The sequence below is a fragment of the Corapipo altera genome, unplaced genomic scaffold (assembly GCF_003945725.1).
Source record: "Corapipo altera isolate COAL_440 unplaced genomic scaffold, ASM394572v1 61411, whole genome shotgun sequence".
Lineage (NCBI taxonomy): Eukaryota > Metazoa > Chordata > Aves > Passeriformes > Pipridae > Corapipo > Corapipo altera.
The window spans coordinates 129,704-155,318 of record NW_020884875.1 but is presented as its reverse complement, the minus strand read 5'-3'; the positions used below and the strand labels follow the sequence as shown (position 1 = coordinate 155,318).

The 25,615-nt window shown below is 46.8% G+C and overlaps 2 protein-coding genes across 5 annotated transcripts in view; one reads left to right on the top strand and one right to left on the bottom strand.

The window, feature by feature from the left end:
• The window catches only part of ARHGEF39 (Rho guanine nucleotide exchange factor 39), a 15,217-nt gene extending 15,166 nt beyond the window's left edge, over positions 1–51 (bottom strand). Inside the window, exon 1 of one of the 2 annotated variants that reach the window (XM_027635187.1) lies at positions 10–51. The gene's annotated coding sequence lies outside the window, so the exon portion shown is untranslated. The remainder of the gene's footprint in view (positions 1–9) is intronic. The other variant, XM_027635188.1, reaches the window with a different exon arrangement.
• Positions 52–78: 27 nt separating this feature from the next.
• Positions 79–25,615, top strand: part of LOC113943415 (unconventional myosin-VIIa-like) — a 26,364-nt gene continuing 827 nt past the window's right edge. Inside the window, exons 1-30 of one of the 3 annotated variants that reach the window (XM_027635184.1) lie at positions 79–285; positions 356–421; positions 496–626; positions 3,405–3,507; positions 5,700–5,802; positions 6,262–6,418; positions 6,729–6,831; positions 7,098–7,226; positions 8,437–8,545; positions 9,743–9,859; positions 10,272–10,372; positions 10,825–10,911; positions 11,087–11,152; positions 11,465–11,578; positions 12,621–12,732; positions 14,088–14,134; positions 14,444–14,509; positions 14,788–14,907; positions 15,783–15,868; positions 16,117–16,164; positions 17,665–17,712; positions 17,900–17,991; positions 19,197–19,328; positions 19,679–19,794; positions 20,109–20,308; positions 22,243–22,332; positions 23,199–23,364; positions 23,678–23,950; positions 24,250–24,329; positions 25,402–25,497. In XM_027635184.1, coding sequence (XP_027490985.1) covers positions 160–285; positions 356–421; positions 496–626; positions 3,405–3,507; positions 5,700–5,802; positions 6,262–6,418; positions 6,729–6,831; positions 7,098–7,226; positions 8,437–8,545; positions 9,743–9,859; positions 10,272–10,372; positions 10,825–10,911; positions 11,087–11,152; positions 11,465–11,578; positions 12,621–12,732; positions 14,088–14,134; positions 14,444–14,509; positions 14,788–14,907; positions 15,783–15,868; positions 16,117–16,164; positions 17,665–17,712; positions 17,900–17,991; positions 19,197–19,328; positions 19,679–19,794; positions 20,109–20,308; positions 22,243–22,332; positions 23,199–23,364; positions 23,678–23,950; positions 24,250–24,306 — 3,165 coding nt within the window. In that variant the 5' untranslated portion in view covers positions 79–159 and the 3' untranslated portion in view covers positions 24,307–24,329; positions 25,402–25,497. Of the gene's footprint in view, positions 286–355; positions 422–495; positions 627–3,404; positions 3,508–5,699; positions 5,803–6,261; positions 6,419–6,728; positions 6,832–7,097; positions 7,227–8,436; positions 8,546–9,742; positions 9,860–10,271; positions 10,373–10,824; positions 10,912–11,086; positions 11,153–11,464; positions 11,579–12,620; positions 12,733–14,087; positions 14,135–14,443; positions 14,510–14,787; positions 14,908–15,782; positions 15,869–16,116; positions 16,165–17,664; positions 17,713–17,899; positions 17,992–19,196; positions 19,329–19,678; positions 19,795–20,108; positions 20,309–22,242; positions 22,333–23,198; positions 23,365–23,677; positions 23,951–24,249; positions 24,330–25,401; positions 25,498–25,615 lie in introns of those variants that run through there. The other 2 variants (XM_027635183.1, XM_027635185.1) reach the window with 2 other exon arrangements.

Genomic DNA, 25,615 nt, shown 5'->3' with positions numbered 1-25,615 from the left:
GCCCGTTACCTGCCGGTCCCGCCGCCCCGCGTTCAAACGGCGGCCCCGCCCCGGCGGGCGGTCCTGGGGCGGAGCGCGGCGGGGCGGGCCGGGGAGGGAAAGGAAGGGAAGAGAAGATAGGGGTGGGCGGCTGGCGGGGCAGCGGCTCCGGGACCAGCGATGGTGTCGCTGGGGGAGCGGTGCCCCCCGTCGGGCAGGGCCGGAGACCTGGCGGCGCTGTCGGAGCTGGACGAGGCGGCGCTGCTGTCCGGGCTGCGGGAGCGCTTCCTCAGCCAGCACATCTATGTGAGTGCCGCGCTGCGGGGCGGGGGGCGGCGGGGGGCTCCCGGCTGACTCGCTCTCCCCCTTCCCGCAGACCGACATCGGGGACATCCTCATCGCCGTGAACCCCTTCCAGCCGCTGCCGCTGTACGGCAGAGAGGTGAGCGCCGCGCCCCCCGCCGCGCCCCGCCGGCCCCCGGCCGCTCACGCCTGTCCGCCGCCGCTTCCCCGCAGGTCTCCGAGCGGTACCAGCGCCTCCAGACCGACTCGCTGCCGCCCCACATCTTCGCCGTGGCCGGCCGCGCCTACCACGCCATGCTGGGCCGGCGGGGCGGCGGGCCCCGCAACCAGTGCATCCTCGTCAGGTGAGGGGCGGCCGGGGGTCCCCGGGGGCGGGCAGCGGTGGGAGGCCGAGTGACAACCCCCGGGCTCTCGCTGAGATCTGCCCGCCGAAGATTCAGGTGAAGCTCGTCTCCGGTGCTGTTGGCCAGTCAAAATCCGTCTGCGCTGGCAGCGCATCCCTCATCCCGACCTCTTTCCAGGTCGCGGCAGAGGTGTGTGGCAAACAAAGTTGGCTTTCCTGGAGCAGCTCGGCCAGCGATGCTGGTCACGACGCTGAATATGCCAGGTTCGCTTTTGGAGGGACTTGCCTTTGGAAAGGTTTAACCAGGTCCGGGGAAAGTCACAAAGTACTCTCCTCTGGCAACACAACTACCTCAGTAAATGCTGTATAAAGGTTATATATACATAGTGGAAGGAACCTGTTTTCACAGAGTTGAGCTTGCCATATATGATTAAAGAAGCAGGAGGAATTAAATATGCTTTTTTGCTCCCTGACTGTTGGGGAGAATCCCATTGTCATGGGCAGTTCTGTGTGCTAGAAGTGGGGGGGAAAAAGTGTTGTTTTAGCCAAAGAGTGTTTCAGTATCACGGACATTTCACTCCATGATGTCACTATTGTTCTGCTGAAACTCTGCAGGGCAGCAGGTAGTGTCAGCTAGCAGAGAAAGCCTCAAACAGCAAACAGAAAGGCTCAAAGCACAAACTGCCTCTTCTGGGTGTTGTAGAGAACAGTTTAAATGTCATCCTAGTTAAAATGTTAGTTGCGTGTTTGATTTAATACTCCCTTTTTTATATGGGGCTTCTGACCATTTTGTCAGTACTTTCTGTCTACATAGTGTGGAACTGAATTGCTGAATCACTGCTGAGTGTTTTGATGGGATTGGGAGCTGACCCTGAGGGTCACTTGAGCCCCATTCATTTCTGTATCCTGCAGGCCATCAGTGCCTTTGCTTTATGTGAATTGCTCTCAGGAAGTGGTGGCTATGGAGTCAGCACATGCAAGAGGCAATGGTGGTAGGGCTCTTGGGGATGAAGAACAATCATCATATTTGCCTTGGGATGTGGAAGATGAACCTGTGAGCATTTGCCAAAAGGTCATTGCTCTGATTGTTTTATGCCAGCAGTTTGTGGTCTCAGAGATGAGAGTCTGGTGTATTCTTGTGCATCTTGCAACCCTATCAACTGGTCTGTGTGTTGCTATCACAGGAAGTTCATGGTTTTGCTCTCTTATCAATGGTGAAACACTCACAAGATTACCTGACCTGAGCAGGAGTTGGGGTAGAGGTGGAGGAGGAGCAGGTCACTCCTCCTAGACCACGGTTCATCAAAACAGCACAAGGACACACCAGGCTCTACTGTTCTTTGTAGTCTCTTTAGGGTCTCCAGCTTAGTCTGGGAGGCCTGCATGGCATGTTTCAGAGGTTGATGTTAGACAAAGCAGCTGCCCCCACATGACAAATGTTCATGGCTACTGAGTTGTCCTGAGCTAGGAATTCTACTGGCTCCTCTTACCTTCCCAATCCCAACAGACATCAGTCATAGCCTGGGCATGCTGTAGTACAGACACTTGGGTCACCTGAAGATGACTTTGCTTTTCTTCACAGCCTGGAGCAGTTACACACCGGGAGCTGGACAGTCCTTGCAGGCCCTGCTGAAGCTGTTGTGCTTGTTGGAGGGTCTAAGGACAAGCTTGAACCTTAGGAGTGCTGACTGGTAGTTCTCTTGTGGAGGAAGCAACTTATTGAAAACAAAAATAAATCTGACATACTGAGCAGAGGCATTGTCTGGATGGCATGTTCTCAACTGGCAAACTGGTCTTGCTTTGTTTGTGCTTATTTGGATGCTGCTGGTCTGATCTGTGCTTGAGATCAAGTATGTGCTCTAGTATTTGAGGTTTTCAGCCTACCTGTGACACATACTTGATCCCAAGCACAGAGCCACTGGGAGCTACAAAGCAGGAAAACCATGCCACAAGCTCAAAGGTCAGCTGTGGAGACGGAGACCTGCCCTCAAGGATACCTCCAGCATTTCCTGCATTCATTTTTTTTTTTGCCACGCTTATGCTGAAGTTCTCAGCTGGTGTGTTGTTATCAGTCAGGGACACGTTGTCTCACTGATCATATGTTCTCCATGCCAGGACAAGGCAAACTGCTCTTTCCAAGTGCTGGTTGTTTGACTTGGAGGCGGAGGCGCCGTGGATGTGTGTCAGCAGGGTGACGTGCAGTGCTGACGCTGTGGGGGTACAGGCAGCTCTGTGCCTGTCTGCCCGTGGTGTCAGCCAGCTGAGGCACGTGGATGTGTGAAGCACCTGAGATTTGAGACTGCCACTCAAGATCAGTATTCAGTTGTGGCTGTGATATGGATAGGGCAAGTCCCTTTGGAGAAACAGGAAGCTGTTGACTCCAGCATAGATGAGGCAGTTGATGTATCAGATGACTTTTGAAGGAGTTTGTTTTGAAGGAGTTTGTTTTTCAGAAGATAGATTCAGCTTTCTTAAGAAGCAGAACAAATGGTGTGTCTGTATCCCATCCAGAAGTGACAGTAAGGGGTGTATCTGTACTCCCTTGCAGATGGGGGAAAATTCCCCAGAGGAGGAGGGACCAGGATCTCGTGGGACACCCAGTGTAAAGCTGTGGTATGTGGGTTGTACTCACACTTGCAATTTTGCTGAAAAAGTTGTGAAACTTGTGGAGAGCACGCTCTGCTACAGAGACACTGTAGCACTGAGGGCACTTATGCCATAAGGGGCAGAACAACTACACTTTGCAGCTGTTGGAATTTCTTCTGCTTTTTCTTGGCAGTGGAGAGAGTGGTGCAGGGAAGACAGAGAGTGCAAAGCTATTGTTGCAGCAGATAATGAACCTATGCAAAGGAAACTTGCAGCTGGAGCAGCAGATCCTTCAGGTAGGTCATTACAGGGTGGTGCTTGAACACGGAGAAGCAGCACTGCTGCAAGACAACTTAGGGAGGCTTAGGAAGCCTGCTGATGAATCACCACTGGAAATCAGAGAACGATACATAAGACACATAAGAAAATAGTAGATAAGAGTGGTGAAATAGCTGATGACAAATTGGAAGGGTCAGTAATTCTGTTTGCTGGGGATGTTTCTTAAATTATAGAAAACTATTGCAATAATTTATCGTGTTTTCTGTTACAAGGGATTAGCGGCATTTTTCCAAATCATTTCCTGTTTCAGGTAAAACAAGGAATTTCAATGGAAAAATGAAGTCTTGATTTAATCGTACACAGGCACGGAGAATCCACACAACCTTCAGTTACCTTTCCTTGGCTACTTATACTGTCAGGAACATACCTGCTAACTGGCTAACTGCCATCTTTGCTCTTTTCATATACCCTTGCTAATTGTTTTTGAAACATATTTGTCTCTTTGATCTGAAGAATTGGATTGAATTGAATTTCTTCAGCAGTACAGGCAGATGGGGAATGGGGGTTGTGCTCTGTTCTGTGCACATTATCTGTGCTACTGTCTTCCTCCTCATGCTTATCCCCTGCTCCAACGTGGGCTTCCTCCCACAAAAGACAGTCCTTCAGGAACAGAGTGCTCCAGTTTTGGGTGTGTTCCATGGGATGCAATCTTTCAGGAACAGTCTGCTCCAGCATGAGTCCCCTGCAGGGTCACAAGTCCTGCCAACAAAGCTGCTCAAGCGTGGACTCCTCTCTCTACAGGCCACAGGTCCTGGCAGGAGTCTGCTTCATCATGGGCTTCCCATGGGGTCACAGTCTCCTTCAGGCATCCATCTACTCTGATGTGGGGTCCTCCATGGGCTGCAGGTGGATCTCTGCTCCCCCTTGGACCTCCATGGACTGCAGGGGCACAGCTGCCTCACCATGCTCTGCACCGTGAGCTGCAGGGGAATCTCAGCTCTGGTGCCTGGAGCACCTCCTCCCTTTCCTACTTCACTGACCTTGGTGCCTGCAGAGCTGTTCCTCTCAAACATTCTCACTCCTCTCTTCCATCTGTAGTTTTTATCTCAGAGGTGCTGCTGCTATCGCTGGTGGGCTGAGCCTTGGCCAGTGGCAGGTCTGTCTTGGAGCCAGCTAGCATTGGCTCTCTTGGATGTGGGCAAAGTGTCTAGCATCATCTCACAGAAGTCACCCTTTAGCCCCTCCTGCTACCAAAATATTGACATGTAAACCCAATACCTCATGCCATGCTTTGGGCTGTAGAGTGGCATATTAATTTCGGTGTGGCATCATCCATGGTGGATCCAAGGTGAATGTTTGTGCTCTGTTGTGAGAATGTGACGTTGCTACACCTGCTGTCTCTGCTTAGAGCTGGCTTGGGCCACATTGCCAGGCTGCTTCTGACCTGAGCAGGTTCCAGAAGCAGGATAGCTGTGTTTGCTCAGCACAGGGCCTGGAGGCAGCCTGCAATTCCTCCACTGGAAATAACACTTCCTTCAGGCCAGATGAGCTGCCCATGGAAAGCTTAGAGGTGATGGTGAGAAATAATATGCATCTTACTTGGTTCCTGTAGATATATCCAAGGACTAAGTTAGCCCTTTGGGATTACAATGTCGTGCCTTAAAGCTGTGTTCAACAGGCTGCCCAGCATGTACTCTGAGGCATCATTCTTGCAGCTGACAGACATTCTTTCCTCAAATACAGAAAAATTATCATTTCACCTTCTTTGCTTACAGTTCAGCAAGCTGGTCTGGTTGTTCTCTTATTTTCTTTGTAATTCATTGTCCTTGTATCTACAAATTCCAGTAGCTAAGATGCCACACCTACATTAACTGAGTGCCACATTGACCTTGCTTATTGCTATAGTGTGGCAGTCAAATTATCTAGTGCTACCATGTTATACCAACCTTATCTTTTAACAAATGATTCAGTGGTCTTACAACGACCCAATCAGTTTGATTATTTTTGTTAATCTCATGCTGCTTAATCTTTGTCATATTTGCCCCTTTGAACTCCTTTATCCAGGTTGTGATGAAATAGGTGCTCTTCCATATTCATCCTTTTCCAGCTGGATGCTGAATAGCAAACGCTAAAATTAAACTTTTCCAAGCAAGTTAGATTTAATTGCTTAATTTGAAGAATGCTTGTTCTGCTTCCTCACTTGTTTTAGGTGAATCCATTGCTTGAAGCTTTTGGCAATGCCCAGACTGTGATGAATGACAACAGCAGCCGCTTTGGAAAATACATACAGCTGCGTTTCCAGAAAAACACAGGTGAAGTAAAGGGCTGTTACTAGTTTGGGGAGTGGTTAGGAACTGGAGGGAGGGGACTGGGTAACCAAAGCTTGTGGAGGGTAAAATTTTGGTGCCTGACTCCCTATGGGAAGGGTATGCAATTAAGTAAAATCTTAGAGCAACCCCTCTTGGATAAGGCCTGGGTTTGGACAGAGCTGGAGTATAGGAAGGATAAGGGGGTGATAGTTCAGGGTAAGTATCAGTAATACTTATTGTGTCAGAAGCCTTTGTTGCTGCTAAAGGAGGTGAGCAAAATCTCTAAAATCACAGGAAGCATGAAGAAATCTGTTTCCAGTGTGCTAGGCAGCCTAGAGGGTCTTGGACACAAGGAAGTTAATTTAGACAGGGCTGTGCTCTTATCTGCAAAGAAGAGATGTGGGACAGCTCAAGCAGCTTCCTGTCCCCCAGTTCACCACCCTGTCACCTTTTTGTGTGCAGTGCGAGGTGCAAAGCTGAGTGAGTACCTGTTAGAGAAGTCACGGGTGGTGCAGCAAGATGCTGGGGAGAGGAATTTCCATATCTTCTACTACATGTTTGCTGGACTGTCTTCAGAGGAGAAGGAGATGTATGGGTTACTGGATCCTTCGCTCTACAGGTATTTCAAAGGCAGACCCCAGTTTAGTCTTCATGATGGGAGTGAAGGGGAGAACAGCATGATGGAGACTGTGCCTCTGCCCTGGGGCTTTATCCATGGATGAATGGTAGCTGGAGTGGGACCTGAATGGAGCTATGTGAAGAGATCTTATGGGTCATAGTGGAAGCTGGGAGGTCTGCTATATTACCTTGGAAAAGTTTCTTTTCTCTTTGAGTCTCCACTATTGCTGATGTGCTGTATTCCCTTGGGGTAGGACTGACTTACAGTACTGATTGGGTGACAGTTTTGTGTGGGATATGCACTTTCTCAGGTACGTAAGTGGACAATTTGGTACTCAGGATGTAGCTCAGCGCTGGAAGGACAAATACCAAGAGGTGTGCAATGCCCTTGACATGGTGGGCTTCCAAGAACAGGTCAGTTCTAGAGTTACTTAATTTCTGTCTGTGCTTCCTGCAGGCATAGGGCTTATTTCTAGCTGCTCTTTTGAAGCTCGGTCCTGTTTCTTTCCTCTAGATTTTCCATATTACTTCCAGATCACCTAAGTCTTCCAGTCCTTGTGTAGAGCCTTTTTCCACAGGTTGTCTGTGCATCTTTCCTTAACCTCTTCAACTTCTGGGGCCTCCATATTGTACATGTTATCTGCTGGTAAGTTTTCAGTCACCTTTCTTTTGTGCTTTAGGAGCAAGTGGACATGCAGACTATCTTAGCTGGTGTGTTGTCTCTGGGCAATGTGACTTTTGATCCTGAGGAGAGCAATGGGCCTGTAAAAGTCAGCGAAGCTTCCAAGGGATGGCTGAAAGCTGCAGCGGTGAGTCACAAGAAGAGTTGACAGAAACCTTATGGATGTGATGCTGCTTCCCACTGGCAGTTGACTGTAGGAGCTGCTCCTGCCGGAGATGCCCAAGGGTGTTTCTGCCTCTAAAGAACAAACAATTTTTTCCCGGAAGTGCAGAGTATGACCCCATCACTGTGTTTGTGTTCACTGCTATTCATTCTCAAAGAGATGCTTCTCAGCTTCTGGTTCTTGTGTGCCTAGAACCAGTATCTTACATAGTCAGCATGTGCCTTGTTGACTTCATACAGTACAAGCTTTTTAAAACTAAATGTTATGTGTTACTGAGTGTGGTGATGCTTCAGAGAAATTCAGGTGTGCAGTATCTGTACATGAGTTGTGTGTTTTCACTGGATCTTGTCCAAGGATACCACATGAATTGCTATAATTTTTAATTGGTTATCCATAATTAAACTTTCTACTATTTCACATCATATTATCACAGATTAAGAAGTATATATTTCCCAGGACCATCCCATTTTTATTATATGGGATGAATACATTATCCTGCTTTGTTAACAACACAGAACAGTAAAATGTAACATATTTCTCCCACTTCTGTCTTTTTATTTTGACCTATTTGAAATCCCAACAGTCTTGGTCTTTGGTTTCACTCCTGTCTCTTTGCCTGTTTTCCTCCTACACAATACCTGAAACAACCACCTGTGTCTTTTCAGCAGCCAACTTTTTTTTATCCTACTTCTGAAATTCTGGTCCTCGTTTTTGCCCACAGGAGGGGAATTCCTGTTAAATCACTGAGGGGTTTGGTGTGTCTGAGTTCCCTTTGTTTCCTGCCTCTCATGGGTTCCTGTGACTAAGCTGAAGCTCAGATGCTTCAGCACCTGCACAGTCACCTGCATGTGGTGCTGTTCAATAAGTCATTAAACCTCTCATCAGGGACTGGCATGGCTCCCAAAGAAGGTGAAAAGTGGCAGCACTGGGAGAGCAACACAAAAAGTGTTTCAAAGAGAGTGAGGGTGAGCTTGGTCACTGCAAGGATAATGCAGATCTCAGAGCCCACATCTGACCCTGGTGCTGCGAAATGCCAACAGTAACACTTACCTTACAGTGGGGCTCAAAGGCCTGAACCTGAATCATGACCCCATCAACACACAGACAGATACAAACCCCACAAGTACAAAAAGGATTTACAATTGACTCTCCTCATCTATTTCCTCTTTCCCAGGGCCAGTTTGGAGTCCAGGAAGATGAACTGTTAAAATGTCTTGTTTGTACGATGTCAGTGACCCGAGGGGAGCAGATTCAGCGTTTTCACACCCAGCAGCAGGCAGAAGGTAGGAAACATAATGAATTGCAGATGTGCTGGCTAGAATGACTGACCCATACTTGACGGAGGGGTATCTCCACACATGTGCAACTTGTTGGGAACAAAGATGTCCTTCTGTGCCCTTTCATTCCTCTCAAACAGAGGCAAGTGTATTGATGTTTATATGTTTAGTCTCTTGCTCACATGTAAGACCATGAATGCTGCTTTTGTTTGATCCTCCAGGAGGCTGCAGAAATTAAATAAGAAACTAAGGAATTAGCTTTGCTTTCTTCTTCAGTCCAGACTAGAAGGGAACTCTAGGTATTTGTACAAAAGAGGGGAAGGCTCCTGTTGCAGAGTGCTGGCAGTGTGCAGAGCTCTAGGCAGTAGATGGACAAACAACCTTGAGAATCAATGAGATATCATAGTATCAGAAACAGAGTGAGAAGAAAACAGAGTATGGTAAAGTAAGCAAGCGCAAGGTGTTCTTTTCCCTTTCAATAAAACAAGAAAATAATCCAAGATAATCCAGACTAAAACATTAAGATAAAATAAAATATTTTAAAAATTAAGTAAAAAAGCATGAAGTCACAGAACTTCTAGATTATTGCTAAAAACAGATGAAAGAAAAAAATGAAAATGGGGAAATAGCTAGTTCTGTTTTCCAAATTTTCTCTAGGCAATAAAATACACATCTCCGTCATGCAACAGATCATGTTGATTTGGTCTCCTCCTTAGAATGTCAGCAAGTTTTTCGTCATTTGAATCCCTCTCTTGCCCACAGCATTTAAACATTTGGCAACTGTGGGCTAGAAGGAAGAGAAACATTCAATTTGCCAAGTATAATTTGGAGCTTTTCCTTTGGTTTAACAGTGAGGTGACCCATCCTCAGTAGATCTTCAGAGGGGAAAGCAATATTCTAGAAAGTGGAAATGACTCTTTTGGAAAGGAAATTTCCCATTTTAGATGATCTCACAAATGCCCTAATATGCCACATCTGGTCTTGTAGAAAGATTGTGAAGATTTTGGAATTAAAGGGCTCTTTTTATGCTTACAGAGAGCAGGGGCAATCAGACAGATATCAATTGTTTATCTGATTATTAAAATAGCTTCATAAACTACTAGACATTTTTGCTAGAGGTGGATGCACTGAGCCAGTTTGTGTGCTGTTTTCCCTGCTCTCCTGTGAGCCCTTCAGTGAGCTGCTGCTGTTCTCCCTGTGCAGATGCCCGGGACTCCATTGCTAAGATGGTGTACGGCCGAGTGTTTGGCTGGATCGTTCGCAAGATCAATGAGCTGCTGGCTGAGAACGTGGATCCTGAGGTGGAGCTGAGGGAGATAGGTGAGTTCTGCCTGCCTTGCTCCTGTTCTGTTCTCAAATGTGCCTCCCTCAGCCACAGTGATGGATGAGCACAGCATGAGGTTTCACAGAGATTGCATGCAGGGATCCATTATCAAAACCATGATCCTGGAGAGATGTGTGTCAGCAGCATGAAGTTTTGAGCAGGCAGCTGATCTGAAGCAACTGTGAGGCTGTAGTTCTGGGGCACTCTGGCTTAGCAGAGAAGCTGAGGGCTGGAGTGGGTCTCCTCCTAACTGACTCTTCAAGGGGTCTTATGGAAGACTGTTTCTCTTGGCTGGGTTTTCCCTGTGCCACAAGAGCTGGGTGATGGGAGATTTAGTTGTGTGTTGGTGTACACAGCAATCTGCAAGGACAGTCTGCAGGCTCCATTGTGTATTCTTCCCTCTTTTAGGCATCTTGGATATTTTTGGGTTTGAAAACTTTCCAGTGAACCGTTTTGAACAGCTTTGCATAAACTTGGCCAATGAGCAGCTGCAACACTTCTTCAACCATGTAAGTCTGCTGAGGGTGATCTCACCTTGTGTGGCAGAGAAAGCAGAGCACTGCTCTACCTAGGACATGAACGAGAGCTTGGGGGAAAACAGATCTATTGCCTGGCAGGACAGAAATAGCCATTAGTGAAGCAGGATAGAGATTATCAACCTTCTCTGCTGTGGCAGGGGAGCCACTAGAACAGGGAAGGAAGAATTAGAAGGATCAAGCAGTGATCAAAGTTGTCAGAGCAGCAACACTTACACTCTGGAAAGTGTTCCTGCTTTATGCAGCACCACCAGTGAGTGACAGGCTTACAGAGGGGCACACAGAAGAGCAGTTTCACCTTACACCTCTCATGCTGAGGGTGAGAGCACCATGCCTCTGTGCTCCGTTCATGGCAGGAAGGAAGATGTTCAGGGTTGTCTAGCCAAGTCTGATGGGTGCTCCAACCTCTTTTTTCTTTATTTCAGCACATTTTCCAGATGGAGCAGGCTGCCTATAAGGAAGAAGGGCTGCCTTGGGAGACTATCACATTCAACAATAATGAACCTATTCTGGTGAGTGAGAGGACTGACAGAATATAATTGCTCCATCCAACCAAGAGAAAGTCTTGCACTTTCTATCATGGGCAGGAGATGCACCTGGGAAGTACATCTTCAAAGGGTGGTGAGGGTGAGAGTGGATGCTCTGTATGTGGCTTTAGGTATGTGTCATGTGTCTCATTTCCTGCAGAATCTGCTCCTGGCCAAGCCACTTGGGCTACTGTCTCTTCTGGATGAGCAGAGTGCATTCCCTCAGGTATGCATGAGACAGCAGGAAGACAAAATATTGTGGGGGATGTAGAAATGAATATCTGGGCTGCAGAGAGAGCTCTGAAGTTGGGGAGTGCACTTTAAAGAGCAAGATGAACAGAGGTGTCCTTGTGTGTGACTGATGAGACAGGACATGGAGATCAGGGACAGTCTAATGGTATTGTGAGGAATCAGAAGGTACAACAGAACACTGTTTCACAGCCAAGGACACTTCTAACACTTTGCTTTGTTTCTCTGCGGCCTGATCAGGTCTCTGTTGCAACCTGATCCTTTGATTATGAAATTTGCTTTCTTGCAGGCAACTGATAAGACCTTTGTGGATAAACTAAATAGCAGCTTCAAAGGCAATTTACACTTCCAGCCAGCCCGAGGCCATGTTTTGGGCTTCAGCATCACTCATTATGCTGGGAAAGTATGTACTGTTTGCAAGAAGAATGCTGTTGTAGTGTGTGTTGGAGGGGAAGAAAGTGTTGCCTGACAAAAAGCGCTTTGATGTTAAGGAGTGTATGGTCTGACAATAATAATAACAGAAGTGATGTGTTCCCACGCCTTGCCTCCTACAATTCTGTGGGATTTCTGTACAGGAAGAGAGGACCCCTGAGGAAAGTGGGGCAACTTCTGGGAAGTGTTGTGTGTTAGAAATAATCATTCTGTTAGAAATCATCATTTCAGTCCTAAACCAGTACTTTATAAATGCACAGTCCGCCATGCACTCCTAAAGGACAGGATAATGGCTGTTCCTTTACCTATTGGTTTTCACGGCATAGCAGTGACTATTTTATTGCAAACACTTAGGAACACTGTGCAAACAGCCAGGTAATTAATGTTTTGAAAGTGGAGGCAGTTATTTATACATTCAGTGGTATCTAAGCAACTTGAGATTTAGTACTAATGCATGTAACTTTACTGCCACCAATTTTGAAAGCTTTGATACAAGTAAGTTGTATTGATTGGAGATAATTTTTGGAACAGGAGCAGATATGACAATTCAGGTAATTGCAATATGTAGTTTAGTAATCTAATCTCACCACTGTTGACTAAGCTATTGTTTGTGATGTTCATTATTACAAAAATTAACATTTAACGTGGAGAGTGGCAGGCTAGAGATGAGAAAAGAAGGGAGCAATGACAAGGGATTGGATGACAACAGGGTGGAAGCCTATTCAAGAGGAAGAGGGGGAGAGCAAGAAGAGTGTGAAGTAAATGAAACTTTATAATCAAGGAAAGGAGAGCAAGCAGAGGTGGATGTCTCAATGTTATGTTGCACTCCTGTGGTTCTGATGCCTGTGCCATCTGCGGGGATTTGTTCCTCAGGATTGGCATCTGGATGGGATCCATATGTGTTCACAGAATTCATGTGGAAGCCGGAGTACATTCAGTTGAACACTTGCTCCTGGCAAGCTGCAGGGGTGGCTTTCACTGCTGTCTTTAGTGACTTGCTGCCCTTTCTCCAGGTACAATATGATGCCAGGGGCTTCCTAGAGAAGAACAGAGACACCTTGCCAGCCAACGTTCGTGGGCTCTTCATCAGCAGTGTCACCCCCTTGCTCAGTGTGCTGTTCACAGGCAAGTCCCTCTGCACATCCATCATGAACCAGGGCCCACCTTGGCAAGAGTTAAGTGTGGGGATCAGCCTTATATTCTGAGAGTGTGTTTCACAGCTGGCAGCCCCTGGGAAACTCTAGGAATGCTGCAGCTTGCAGTGGGCTGCTGGCATATACTGAGCTATCAGAGTTGTATATTCCCCCTGCATGGAAAGCAGGGCAGGTTGTATCCTCTTCCAGAGAATTAGTCACTGCTAAGATGCCTTCCTGTCTTCTCCAGGGCCAGTGCAGGACTGTTGCCACTGGCCTTTTCCATTTGCTCTGTTCTTGTCTAGAAATAAAGCTGGTCAAGGTCATAGCTTCTACCTGTTCACATTGAAAACAGAGTCTTGTAAAACCCCAGGCAATGAGTGTAAAGATTATTCCTTTCAAATACATTTTCTTTTTCAGGTACAAATTGTTAAAAAACTCTGAAGTAGTGCATTATTGTTTTCCTACCACTGCACTCCCTTTTTCCAGTTATCAATAAACCCTCAGATTTCCACGGCTTCTATGAATGTAAAAATTTAAAGAAAGGTCAGGTGGATGCTTCCTTGGAAGTTGGATGGCTAAACACAAATTTTATAATTTTTTTGTCCCCTTCAGACCATGTCAGTTCCTGGGATTTACAAGAAACTGATGAATTTCATTTCTGTTCTCCACTGTGTTTTTCAACTCTTCTGCTCAGGACTGTCTTTCTTCTTTCTCCCTGTTACTGAAGTTACTTAGCCTAGTCCCAACTCTTTCAAAGTTCATAAACATCAGAAATAACCTCAGGTTAGTTGTCCAGTCCTGGGTAATGACTCTAGGTGGCCCTGCTCAACAAAGGGGTCTGCTCACATGAACTCCAGAGGACCCTTCCAGCCTCAGCCGTTCTGTGGTTTTATGATTCACGTGAAACCATCGCATCAAGGGGGTGTGAGACTGTTATTAGATCCCTCAGTAAATTCAACTTCCCTGAATTTTTCATCTGACTTTAAATAACCTGACTGCTGTAAGGAAGCTTCCCATTTGCTATCTGCACTGGTTTTTTTCTGCATTGCTAGATGCCTGCTGATGATATTTCTTTTGAAAGTCATTTAGGTTTGTTTAATAACCTGATTGCCTTGTCTTCTCAGTGGCAGAAGATAATATTGCCTACATTGTAGGCTTCATATATTTGCATTTTCTTCTTCCTTTTTCTAATTCTTTCCTTGTATTCTTACATGGTGAAACCTAATGCCTTGTCTGTGATTCAGTATTTGTGAGGAGGCTTGTGTGTGAAGTGAGGTTTGAATGTTTAGACATGGTTGATTGCAAGCCAAGATACAAAATTAACTATTGTCTCTGTTCTTCCAGCCACTGTTTCCAGGACAGGGACACTGATGCCTCATATGAAAGCCAAGGTATTGAACTTCAGGTCTATGTGGCAATTGATGAATGTTGGCACGGTTACCACAGTCATATTGTTTGAGAAACTGGCTGAAAAAGAGCAGACAGAAATGGATTTAAAATAAAAGCAGACCGCAATCAGCTTGCAGCAATTTCTCCTTTGTTTTTTACTGTGTTTTTTGCTTGCTTCTGCTGTTCAACTTGTCTTCCCTCGCCAGAAATCCATTCTCTCTCCTTTTTGCAATCTGCCTTCCAGCAGAGCTCTTTGTCCATCAATCAAGCACTTTTTCCAAGGCTGATCTTTTGTTTTGGTGTGGTTTCAGGTCATACCAGGAGCAGACGACAAGTTCAACAGCACACGGAAACAATCTGTTGGAGCTCAGTTCCGGGTACGGTACTGCTGCCCTGCAGTGCCCCGTGAGATGAGTGCAGTGATGTTTTCATTGGAGCTTCCAGACTGCTATGCATAGTTAAAGCATCCATGGTGTAAACAGGGGTTTTCCAAGGTGCCAAGCATGGCTGATCATGGTGGGGCTGACCAGGTTGTTGTCAGAGCTCAGGAGGTTGCTGTGGGGTGAGAAAATGGTTCCTGCTGCAGGGTATGGCATGTCAGGCTCTGGCAGTGTTTTGGCTTGATGGACTGTTGATCTTCCTGTGCCCTTGGCAGCATTCTCTGATGGTGCTCATGGAGAGGCTGTATTCTGCCAACCCACACTTCGTGCGCTGCGTGAAGCCCAACAGCCAGAAGGAACCAGGTGTGATAGACAACCAGATGGTGCTGCTGCAGGTGAGGAAAAGCAGTGTTTTGTCCTTTACAGGTACCTCTGCCATGTCTCAGTGGGAGGGTAGACCCCAGCAAAAGGCTGTGGAAGCTGACTCATCAGAGTCTCTCCTTGCAAGAGAAAGAGTGACCACACTTTATATACGTGTGAATGTTCTAAGTACTTAGTTGTTTTTATGACACAGACTGCTAGGTCCAGATTTTGCACTCTTAGTTCTCTCCCATTTCTTTTCCATAAATGCAATGAGCTCTGCTTTTCACCTTTGCATCTCCTCCTGGATGGTGACTGATACAGACAGTACTCCAGAAAAAATGCTTTCCAGAGGAGACTGTTCTCACCCAGCAGCCAGGCCAACTCTGAATAGGAGCCAAGATGGGATTGCTTTGATAGGAGTTGAAATGCACTGATATGACTGTATTTGGATATTGTGTCAGGCCTGAGGTCTAGATGCTTTAAAGAAAACTGAAAATGATTAGAAGAGTTCAGAAAGCTCAGTGGCCTGTTTAATGTATATAAGAAAGGATAGGATTAAGAGGAAGTTCATCCATGCCTCAGAGTACTTCTGTGCCCAGATTTGGAAATAAAAACTATCCTCTAAGGGACAGAGGCAAAGCAGTACCCATGGCTGGAAGGTGAAGTTATTTCAGTCATTGGTTTTTATGGTTTCCAACTTCTAACTCAGAGTGGTTAATCATCAGAGTTACAGGATGTGGTAAATTCAGTCTCTAACCAAAGAAACATTTTCAGAAAAAAACTTTTTCATTTTGAACTGGAGAAGTTTAAGGCTGAATGAAGTAATTTCTGGCTGCAAAGGAACAAACTGATGTCCTAATGGCCTGTTTCTCTTTGTTTCTTGGATCCTCTTTGTGGTGCTCTTCAGCTCCGGTACAATGGACTGCTGGAGACAATCCGTATCCGAAGAGATGGTTTCTCCTGGAGACCCTTCTTTGAGGAATTTGCTGAGAGGTTTGTTAAAACCTCTAAATGTTCATTCTTAGATATTATTAGGGAATCAACCTTGATAACCAGATATGGGCAAGGAGTAAAACAACCTCTTTAAAGTTCATGTTGTCTGAGATCATGGGATTGTTTGCTGTGGGAGGCTGAGTGAGAAAGACAGTGATTTATTGTTGTTTGCTGTCAGGGTGACATGGGTCAGCTCAGCACATCAGGGATATGGCTCTTACATGTCTGTATGGGTTTGTTTTCCACAGATATGCAATTCTTCTAGTTAAACCTGGTGTTTCCCTCACAAAAGAAAGGTAGGAACACTTACTTTGTTGTGTGTAGTCTGGTTTGTTCTTCAGATGCTCCTACTCTCAGAGTAGTATAGCAAACCAAGTAAAAGGGACAAAAAGAAGATGGGTTTTTTTTGGTGGTGGGGAACAAAGATCCCAGGCAAGGACATTTAGTGTTTAAAAAGCATTTGGTACAATGATCAATGAAATATTTCTTGAATTGTTATGTAGCAATTCCATTCAATTATCATAAAGCCTTGCTATTTTGTGGAATGAAAAGTGGCCAAGATACTTTATTTAGGGAGTGACAATAGTGGTCAAGGCTGTCCACTGAATTCAGTGTGGCAGGGCCTCTCTAGATTTTTCCTAATGGCTTCATGGGAGAAGAAAATAAAGACAATGCTGAACAAGCAGCCATCACTGAATGTCTCCCAGGGTAGAGAGGATGTGTCTAGTTCAAGTATTTTGTGTGTCTACAGGCAAAATATACCCTCAGCACTTTCAGAACCTGACCGTTCCTTACACATGTAAATGTCCTTCCATCTCAGCAGAGGGATGGAGTCTCATCCTGTCAGCTTTCTCCTTCCTACATCTCGGGAAGCAGCTTCCCACCTCCTCCACTTTCCCAGTTCCTTCTTCCTGCCAGTGTCAATTGTGACTGATAGTGAGAATGAAACACGTAAGGCAGCCAACTGAGGAGGTTTTTTTCCTAGTCATTTAAGAAAAGGATTTGAATGATCTCCTGGAACAGTTCTCTCCTGGCAGTAGCTCCTCCAGCCTTCACAGTGCTTCCTTGAACTTCCTGACGGTTCTGAATAATAATTGCAAACAAAGTGAGATCACAAGAGAATCTTGTAGATGGGAGAAAGGTGATTGTAAACAGGCAGCATGGTGTGTTTTCAGAGACAAAAAACATAGGATGCATTTGAGAAAAAAAATTCCTGTGGATTTGGATTGTGCCACTGTGTAAGTTGGCTGAGATAGAAGTAAAACCATTTCTGCTTTGCTGTGTGAGATATTAGCAAAAAGTGTCACTATGATTTCACAACCTGGATTTGCAGGCAGAGGGAGGAAGCTGTCTGTGTGTTGCAATTACAGTAGTGCTTTCAGTTCCAAGTGTCAGGGAATCTTTCCGAGTGACCCACATTTTGTCACTAGAGTCTGCAAAATGAAACTGGAATTGGAAACAGACTTTCTCCCGGAAGTCTTGCTGTGCCGACCTTGCAACTTTTGTCCTTCAAACGGCTTGAAAACGAAATGAGGAAGAACAGTTCTAAGAATAAAATAGGCTCTGCAGAATTGCCTCCCAGGGAGTCAAAGGAAGTCTGCCTCTGGGAACCCCTTTGCTGATGTTCTCAAATGTGATACTAGCTGTGCCTCAAGGTAGACAGACTGACAACAAGTTACTGACTGTTGAGAATTCCTGAGGCATTTTTCTTCCCCCTTGTGCACCTAAAAACACTGGCTATATCGTATTCAATTTGGGGGGAAAGTTATTTATTTTACTATTTTCCTCTTTTTCAGTTGCTTGGAGATACTGCAAAGTACAGAGCTGAAAGGCTGGATATGTGGGTAGGTGTGGATCATTGTTGCTGGGAGTGGGGAGCCTAAACTGCAGAGACTTCATACATGTAGTCTGTTACCTGGTTCTCTTCAAGGAGAACTTTATGGCTGTAGGAAAGGCCTGTCCAAAGGATGATGTTTGCCATTTTATATAAACAGGGTTACTCCCTGCATCTTTCTCTTCCCAACTTCACAGAAAGTCACGACTTTTCTTTAAATATTGGCATCAGGAACAGCTGGCAAAGTGTGTGGAGCGACTGGAAAGAGCAGCAGTTGTCATACAGAAAGGTGAGCACTGGAAGAGGAGAGTCCCTCAACTCTGATCTCAGACCAGGGGAAGGAGAACCTTTTCTGCAGTCCCTACTCCACCTCTGTGCCTTTACAGATGACAGAAGGGTAGGGCAGGTGCCACCTCCATATCAAGGCCCTGTGAAGTCAAAGTGCTCATTGCAAATGCTCACGTCCTCAATGCTCATCCTCAGTCAGGGACAGCCCTCAGACAGTGTGAGCCTTGGAGAGGGGAAGCATGTGCTCAGGAGAGCTGAGTAGGGCAGGCATGTGATTTGGCTTTGTCCTGAAATCTGGCTGACTGTCTGTCCTCTGGAGTAACGAGTTGTTTGTGAGTTGTGTTGAACTGAGCAGAGGGAAATGAGTGAAGCAGATCTCATTCCTGCTTTCAAAGAGGATGAAGTCTTGGTCTGGCTTGATTTTTTTTTTTTCTTTCCTTTCCATGTAGCATCTGCTCTGGCAGCCTGTTTCTCCAGAGTGACTGTGGGCAGTTTGGTACTTCCCTTTGCACAGGGTCCATGGGGAAAGTGCAACCAGGAGGAGGAGGAGGCTGTCACCCTGCCTAGTCCCTCTCTGTTGTAGTTCTCTTCTGTATGGGTTGTTGCACTGCTGAAGCATCTGAGCAGCTTCCAGACGTGCACCATACAGTGTGACAAATGTCAGACTGTCACATGCTGTGCATTGTTCTCATCCATGGGGAAGGTGTGTGGGTAGTAGGAAATGAGAGAGTGCAGCTTTCAGTTCATGTGCTTTAATACCTAGTAGAGTAGGAGGGATCATGCAGTGTCTATAATGAGCCCTGGGATAGCTGCCTGTGGGGTAAAGGTTATCCTGGGGACTGACACCAAGGAAATCCTGTCTCCTTCATGGTGTCTGAAGGGTACCAGGGAGATAGAGGGTTAATGGGCCCTTCTGTGAGACTGTTTTTCAGGTGTTCAGTGCCTTGGCATTAGAGATGAGGGCTTAGATCTGTAGTTGGATTTCTATAAATCTGTGATCTGGAAACTTAGAGAGTAGAAGACAGTTCTCACATGGCTTTGACCGCTTGCTCACAGCAGAGTTTCCATTGATCTTTATTAACATGATTCAAGTGTCGAGGGCTTTGCTCTAGATAAAAGAATATTACCTGGTGTTCTTCCCTGAGAGAGTGGCTAAGGCATGAACAGCACTTTTTTTTTTTCTAACCACAACTTTTCTCTGAACAGTTTATAGGGGATTCAGATGCAAGAAGAGTTACGTAAAATTGGTGGCTGAGCTGAGAGCTCAAGCACAGAGTCTGCAGAATTTGGGAGAGAAAGAAAGAAGACGGCAGCTGGCCCTGGAAGCAGAGGCCCAGAGTGAGTTGCTCCCACTCCCACTGCCCCCATTCATGGCCTCTGTGATGATCACCCTGAAGTGCTGTAAGCTCCAGGGGATGGTGGCCTGCCCTCGGCTCTCCTGGGGCTGGGGGCTCCATCAGTGAGATGATGGGCAGGGAGGTGCTGACATTTCTGTTTTTTGAAAGTGTAACTTTGTCTGTGGGGAGCAGAAGCAGCATCCTGAAGGTTGTTTGCCTGACTCTGCTGGAAGGAGTGCCAGGCTGTGTCTTTCCCACATACTTTGTGCCGCAGAGACTGTCCCTGTCCTGGGGAAATGGAGGATGGATCTTGGATACTAGATTTCACCTACTTATTTCCTCTTGTTGCAGAAAGAAGCCACTTTCCAGTTCCCATGCCACGGAAGAGGCACCCTCAGCCTAATCCCCATCCTTCTGATAAGGCACAACAGCTACCAGTGCCACGGCCACGCAGCAAACTAAAAGAGGTAGTTTTGGGGCCCCTTAGCCAGATGTGCTATTTCACTGCTCCATCTGCCTTCTGCATGTACATGTTCTCCTGCATGTGGTCCCAGGAGAATGTTGTCACTTTTGTTACGAGAAGTGTGAGTCCTTTCCTAGTGTTGTTGGTTAAAAAGCATGGTCAGGACCTTTGAGAAACTGAGAGCAGCGTTTGATAGTTTGCAACTGATCTTGTCTTAAGGGACTCAGGAATGGGGTCACCTACCAAAGTGAAGCCTTCAAAGACCCCCTGCCTTTGACTTTGCTTTCATGCCAACTTTCTGTCTGTCCTCACTTTCAGTCCACTCCTTTTGATAACCTCTTGGACCCTTCTGTACCTCACCCTGTTCTGGGAACAGAGGAACACACTGGAGAAGAAGCAGAAATGAGGAAAATCAAGAGAGGAGCAACTCTCCGCTGGTTCAGAGAGACACAGGCCGAGAAGGTCGTGCAGGATGATGGGGCCTTTCCAAGCTGGCTGCATGGGATGATCAGCAGGAGGTGAGTACACTGGACACAGTGGCTGCAGCTTGGGCTGTGACAGGTAGGCAGAAGCCACCATGTCCTTACGAGGACTGCATAGGTTGGATTTGCCAGGCTTTACTTCCTTAAGGAATGGGAGTGACCCGTATAACCTTTTCCCTTTTAATCTGTGAGTGTCAAACCCTGAGGAGGAAGCTTGGAAGTCCCTGTCACGGGATGCAAATGCTGACATTTTACATAGGTCCAAGGAAAGACTGTGGAAAGTCATAGGAAATAAGTCCATTCTGGGTTCCTCAATACAGATCCTGTGTGGGGAAGGGAGGCTTGTAAAGTAATGGGAAAGGAAATACACACTTGCATTATACCCTGCTGTGGACCATTTGCAGAGACATGAAGATGGACTTTTGGTCTAACTCATTATGACTGTTTTTGTATCTCAGTCTAGGTCAGGAGGAAACTTCAGTTTACAGCAGGAGAATACAGAATTCAGTGTACAATTGTTTAAAAAAATATTAAAATGGGGCTTTAGTGAGAACCCCATGGCAAAATTCCTCCAAAGCCCCCCGATAGAGGAAAAGGAAGGTTTTTTTGTTGATACCTCTGCCCATCCAAGAAGGGTGCAGCATAGGTGGAATTTACTTTTCTTTAAGCTGGGAGAGACATCCACAATGCCCATCTTTCCTACAGAGTGAACTGTAAAGCTTTTTTGCAAAAACCTTTATTTAAATGCTTGAAGCTTTGCTACTGGGTCTGCCTCACACTTCAATCTCTTGGCTGAGCCAGGCACTACTTTCCAAGCATTGTGATAATCAGAAATACTGGTTATGCCGGTGAGCAGGATTGCAGTATAGTCTCACCTGTGTGCAAATTAATCTATGGTTCTCCATACTTGCTAACTGCCAGTATCCCAAAATTGGTGGGATTTCTGTGTTGGTGTTGCTATTCAAGCTGTCACTTGAACACCCTCATCATCTTGTTCCAATTTCTAACTTTTTTTCTGTTAAAACTGCAACTCTGTTTCAGTCTTATGAGATCACAGGTGCCTGGATTTTGTCAGATTATCAGTGTGAACCTTTACTCACAGACCATTACACAGCACATTTGCTTAGTAAAGGACACTACAATAGCTGACAACTCCATGGTAGCTGCATTTTTTTTTCCCTTTTTAAGATAATTATCGATGCCCTAACCTGCATTAATGCTTTTGTCCATAAATGGAAGAATGCAGGAGAGGAACTTGTGCCTGGAAGACAAAACTGTCTAAATTCAAATATAGGGTAGCTATGAGCACTTCACAATGAAGGACTAAAGACACTGATGCTTAAGTGGAGATTAAAGTCTCCATACAGCAGTGTAAACTCAGCCTCATGAAATGGAGCAGAGCAATCCCGAATTACTCTGGTGATTTGCTGTCACCTTTAGCCTGGAGCAAGGCACATGACAAGCACAAAGCAGAGCTTTGTCTGTTGGGCAGAGAGGGGGAAGACCTCCTTCCAGCAGGAAGTTAGAGAGCCAGACTGGTGTAATCCAAGTTGGTGTTTTTCCAGGGCACTGGGCTTACCCCCCATCCCACTGCATCCTGACTTCTTCAGCCCTGGCGCATAGGAAATGGACACAGGCACAGACCCCTCGTCTCAGCAACGCTTTGTCACATGCTCTGTGCTTGAAGGCAGCTGTTGCTATTGCACTAGTCAAACTGCTGGAGCAGGTTTGAAGCAGCCCTGCTTGGAGGAGCTTTTGCTGAGAGTATTGTGCCTCCTCAACCCCCTAATGCCTCCTGCACCACCAAGCCCAAGTCGGGAAACCTGTAGCTAGGAACTCACAGGGCAGATGCTGGCTACTCCCTTGGAGTGGGAGCACTGTGCTGGTAGCACATGAGATAGGATGGGAATCCCTGCTGTGTGACAAGGCATCTGCTTACTCTCCACTGAAAAACTCTTTCCTGATTCCAGGGAAGCTGAAAACTTGCTGCATGAGAAGCCTTTGGGTTGCTTCCTTGTTCGGATTAGCCAGAGCCAACCAGGCTACATCTTGACGTACAAGTAGGTAATAAGCCTTGCACAGAAGGCTCAAAGACCTTATTGCTTTCTACAACTACCTGAAAGGAGGCTGTAGCAAGGTGGGGATCAGCCTTTCCTCTCAGGCAACTGGCAACAGGGCAAGAAGACATAGCCTCAGTCTGTGCTAGGGTAGGTTCAGGTTGGACATTGGAGGGATTTCTTCATGGAAAGGGCTGTCAAGCACTAGAATAGGACGCAAAGGGCAGAGTGGAGTCATCATCTCTGGAGGTATTTAAAAGATACACAGATGTGACACTTGGGGACATGGTTTAGTGGTGGACTTGGCAGTGCTGGGTTAGTGGTTGGACTCAAGAATCTTAAAGGTCTTTTCCAATCTAAATGATTTTGTGGTTTTGTGAAACTGAGCACTTCATGAAATTCTATGGTCCTGGAATTTTACAGTCATAGAATTCTAGAATTCTGTGATTCTGCTTGACTGGAGGAGATGGCCTGCTCCACACAGGAGTCCAGTAAGGATGCTCAACCTCTCCTGTTTTGGATGCCTCAGACAGTTTGTAGTAGCAGATAGGGCACTGCAGAGTTTGTCTCTTGCCAAAAAATAGACCTGGTTTTGGGTGGGGTACTGTGCTCCGAGGGTAGAGATCCTGTACTATATGGCTGAGTGCACAAACCAGGTTGAAAGAAGCATTGAGGTTGTTGCTCCTCCAGCACCTACAAGCACAGCGTGTTAGTGCACAGCACATCTCCTGCCCCCGTTTGGTATTTGTTGCTGTGAGTGCTGGTCACGTCTGGCCACTTGAGACCTCAAGTGGAGGAAGCAGGAACCAGGTGCTGGAGAGACGCTGCAGCCCTGTGCCATGACTGTTCTTGTCTGTGCGTGTCCCCAGGGGCCAAGGCCGCTGCAGACACTTCATGATCCAGGTGCAGCCCAACGCACGCTACGTCATCCTGGGGGAGCACCAGGCTCATGCCTCGCTCACCGCACTGGTTCGGTACCACCAGACCGTGGGCATCCAGCCCTTCATGGAGATACTGACTGTTCCCTGTGGGCAGGTGAATGCCAAGGATCTGCAGTGGGAACAGGGGATGGGGGACTGTGCCTTGAGTGGATAGAGTGACAGCATGTCTCTTTTGTTTTCCTGTTGGGGAGTGTCCCATTCTGGCCAAGTGGCTTGGCTGCTTCTGCAGGCCCTGGGAAATGCTATTAGCTGGGGAGTCCTGGAGTGGGGGAGAGGCACTGTCAGGTGGATGACAGCCCCCTGACCCGTGTATGTCAGCAGTGGACATAGCTGTGTATTCCTCTTTGTTGTGCTGTTTGTTCGGAGGGTCTACAAACCACTGCTGAATCCACTCTTCCTTTCCTCAGAAAAGTAGTAAGAATTTGGATTACGAAAATCTGGAGTACCCCATGCTGAGTTCACCAGCAGACAAAGCAGAGACCCTTCCACAGAAGCAGTCCTGTCGCTTCTTGCCTTCCATCAGCAAACCTACTCTGCCGTGTCTCAGAAGGAGCAAGAATTTCCAAAACCAACAGACCCGGGACAAGAGTAGGACAAATTCAAGCTCTAGAGAGACCAGACAACAAGCCTTCCCTCACCTTCGCTCTTCCATACGACTGGCGATGCAGGAAATCCAGCAGGTGAGCTGGGGCATATCCTCTGCCAAGCCATGGCCCCTCTGGGACATGTGGAGCTGCCCTGCCCAGGGGAGAGAGGAGGCTTCCACAAGTAGCACTCGGTTTCTTAGCTCCTGGGTGATGGGTTTGGGTTTGGTGGTCTTGGCATCAAGAATGTATTCTTTGGAAATGCCGGCCAGAGGGGAGACCCTGAGAGGGGCTCATTGAGATGCCCAAAGAAAAGTCCATGGCAGAAGGGCTGTGATGTGACCAGTGTCCCAGGCACTGCTCCCCTAATGCTGTCCCTCTGCTTCTCACTGCAGTTCAATTCCTATTCTGTGAACATCTCTGAAAAGGGGCACTCAAGCCGTCACCGCTGAGGATGCGTAGCCCAAATGACTCGGTAAGGAGGAGGCACGAGGGCAAACTGCAATTGCAGCTCCCTGGGAAATGGAGGAGCAAAGGGGCTTTTCCCTTTATGCTCCACCTGGAGCATCTCTTGGTCACAAGCTACATAGAAATAGAGCAGGAAAAACATAGAGCAGCAGCCAGCTTCCATCCCAGGACTGCAAAGAGACCGGGAAAACTGGGAAAAACTAGCTAAGGTTTGGGTTCCCAGCAGCTCTCGTGCACAGAATGCCTGCAGTACAATGGCAAGGCTGCTGGAGGGAGCTCACAGTTTGTAGGAGGCCTGGGGCTGGAAGGACTAGGACTATTGGAATGCCTGTCTCCATGCCATGGTTGTCAGCTGCAGTGGTTTAGTGTGGTGGAGGGAGGTGCTGGGGGATAGCAGGGGCAGTGAGCTGAAGGCAAGACTCAAAACATTGGAAAAGGCAGTGACTTTTATTGCTGTGAAGAGGATTTTAAACAAGGTCTCAGCAGCTGGAAGCACAGCTGGTTACTGAGACTGTGATCCACTGGGTGGGTTACAGGAATCTATGGAGTGGGCCAGGAAGGGCCTTTTGGCAGACCCTGCGATGTCTAAAGCATCTAGTGGATGTGCAGCTCCCCAGTGGGAAAATCCCTGTCCCACTCAGTTGCTGAAGGCAGGTGGAAGCTATAGTGGGATAATCTGTGGATATATGTTAGCTGGGAGTGGAGAAGGATCAGAAGACCATGTTTTTGGCTGCTGACCCACCACAGGGCTTCCAGCCTTGCACCAGGATTGCCGAGCTTCCTGCATGGTTCCACTCCCACCTGGAATTCATGCTGTAGCAAAGCTTTTTAGCTGGGGCCTGTCTTAACTTTCTCTTGATGGCTGAGAAAATCCTCTCCCTGAAGTGTTTGACTCAGTTGCTTCATTTCTCTACGTACCATTCATTGATGTACCCAGGGGATGCTCCCTGTGTCTGAGGATAGGCAGAAGAAAGACAAAACATGTGGGAACTGCATAGACAACTTCCAACACTGGGATAGCTGAATGAAACCCTCATTTTATGTCCTCCAATGAGCTGTGTTTCTTGACTTTCTTGCAGGTCCAAGTGGCTCAGCCCTATCTTCTTCAAGTGCTGCTGGGCCTGGCCTAGTAGTGAATGTATTAATGTATTCAGACATAGAGCTGCCTTTTCCTTTTTTTTTTTTTTTTTTTTTTTTTTTTTTCCCCCCCCCCCTCTCCCTGTCATTGGGGGGGGTTGTTAAGTAAAACAACCCCCCCACCCTCCCTCACACCACACTCCCTACCCCAACCAG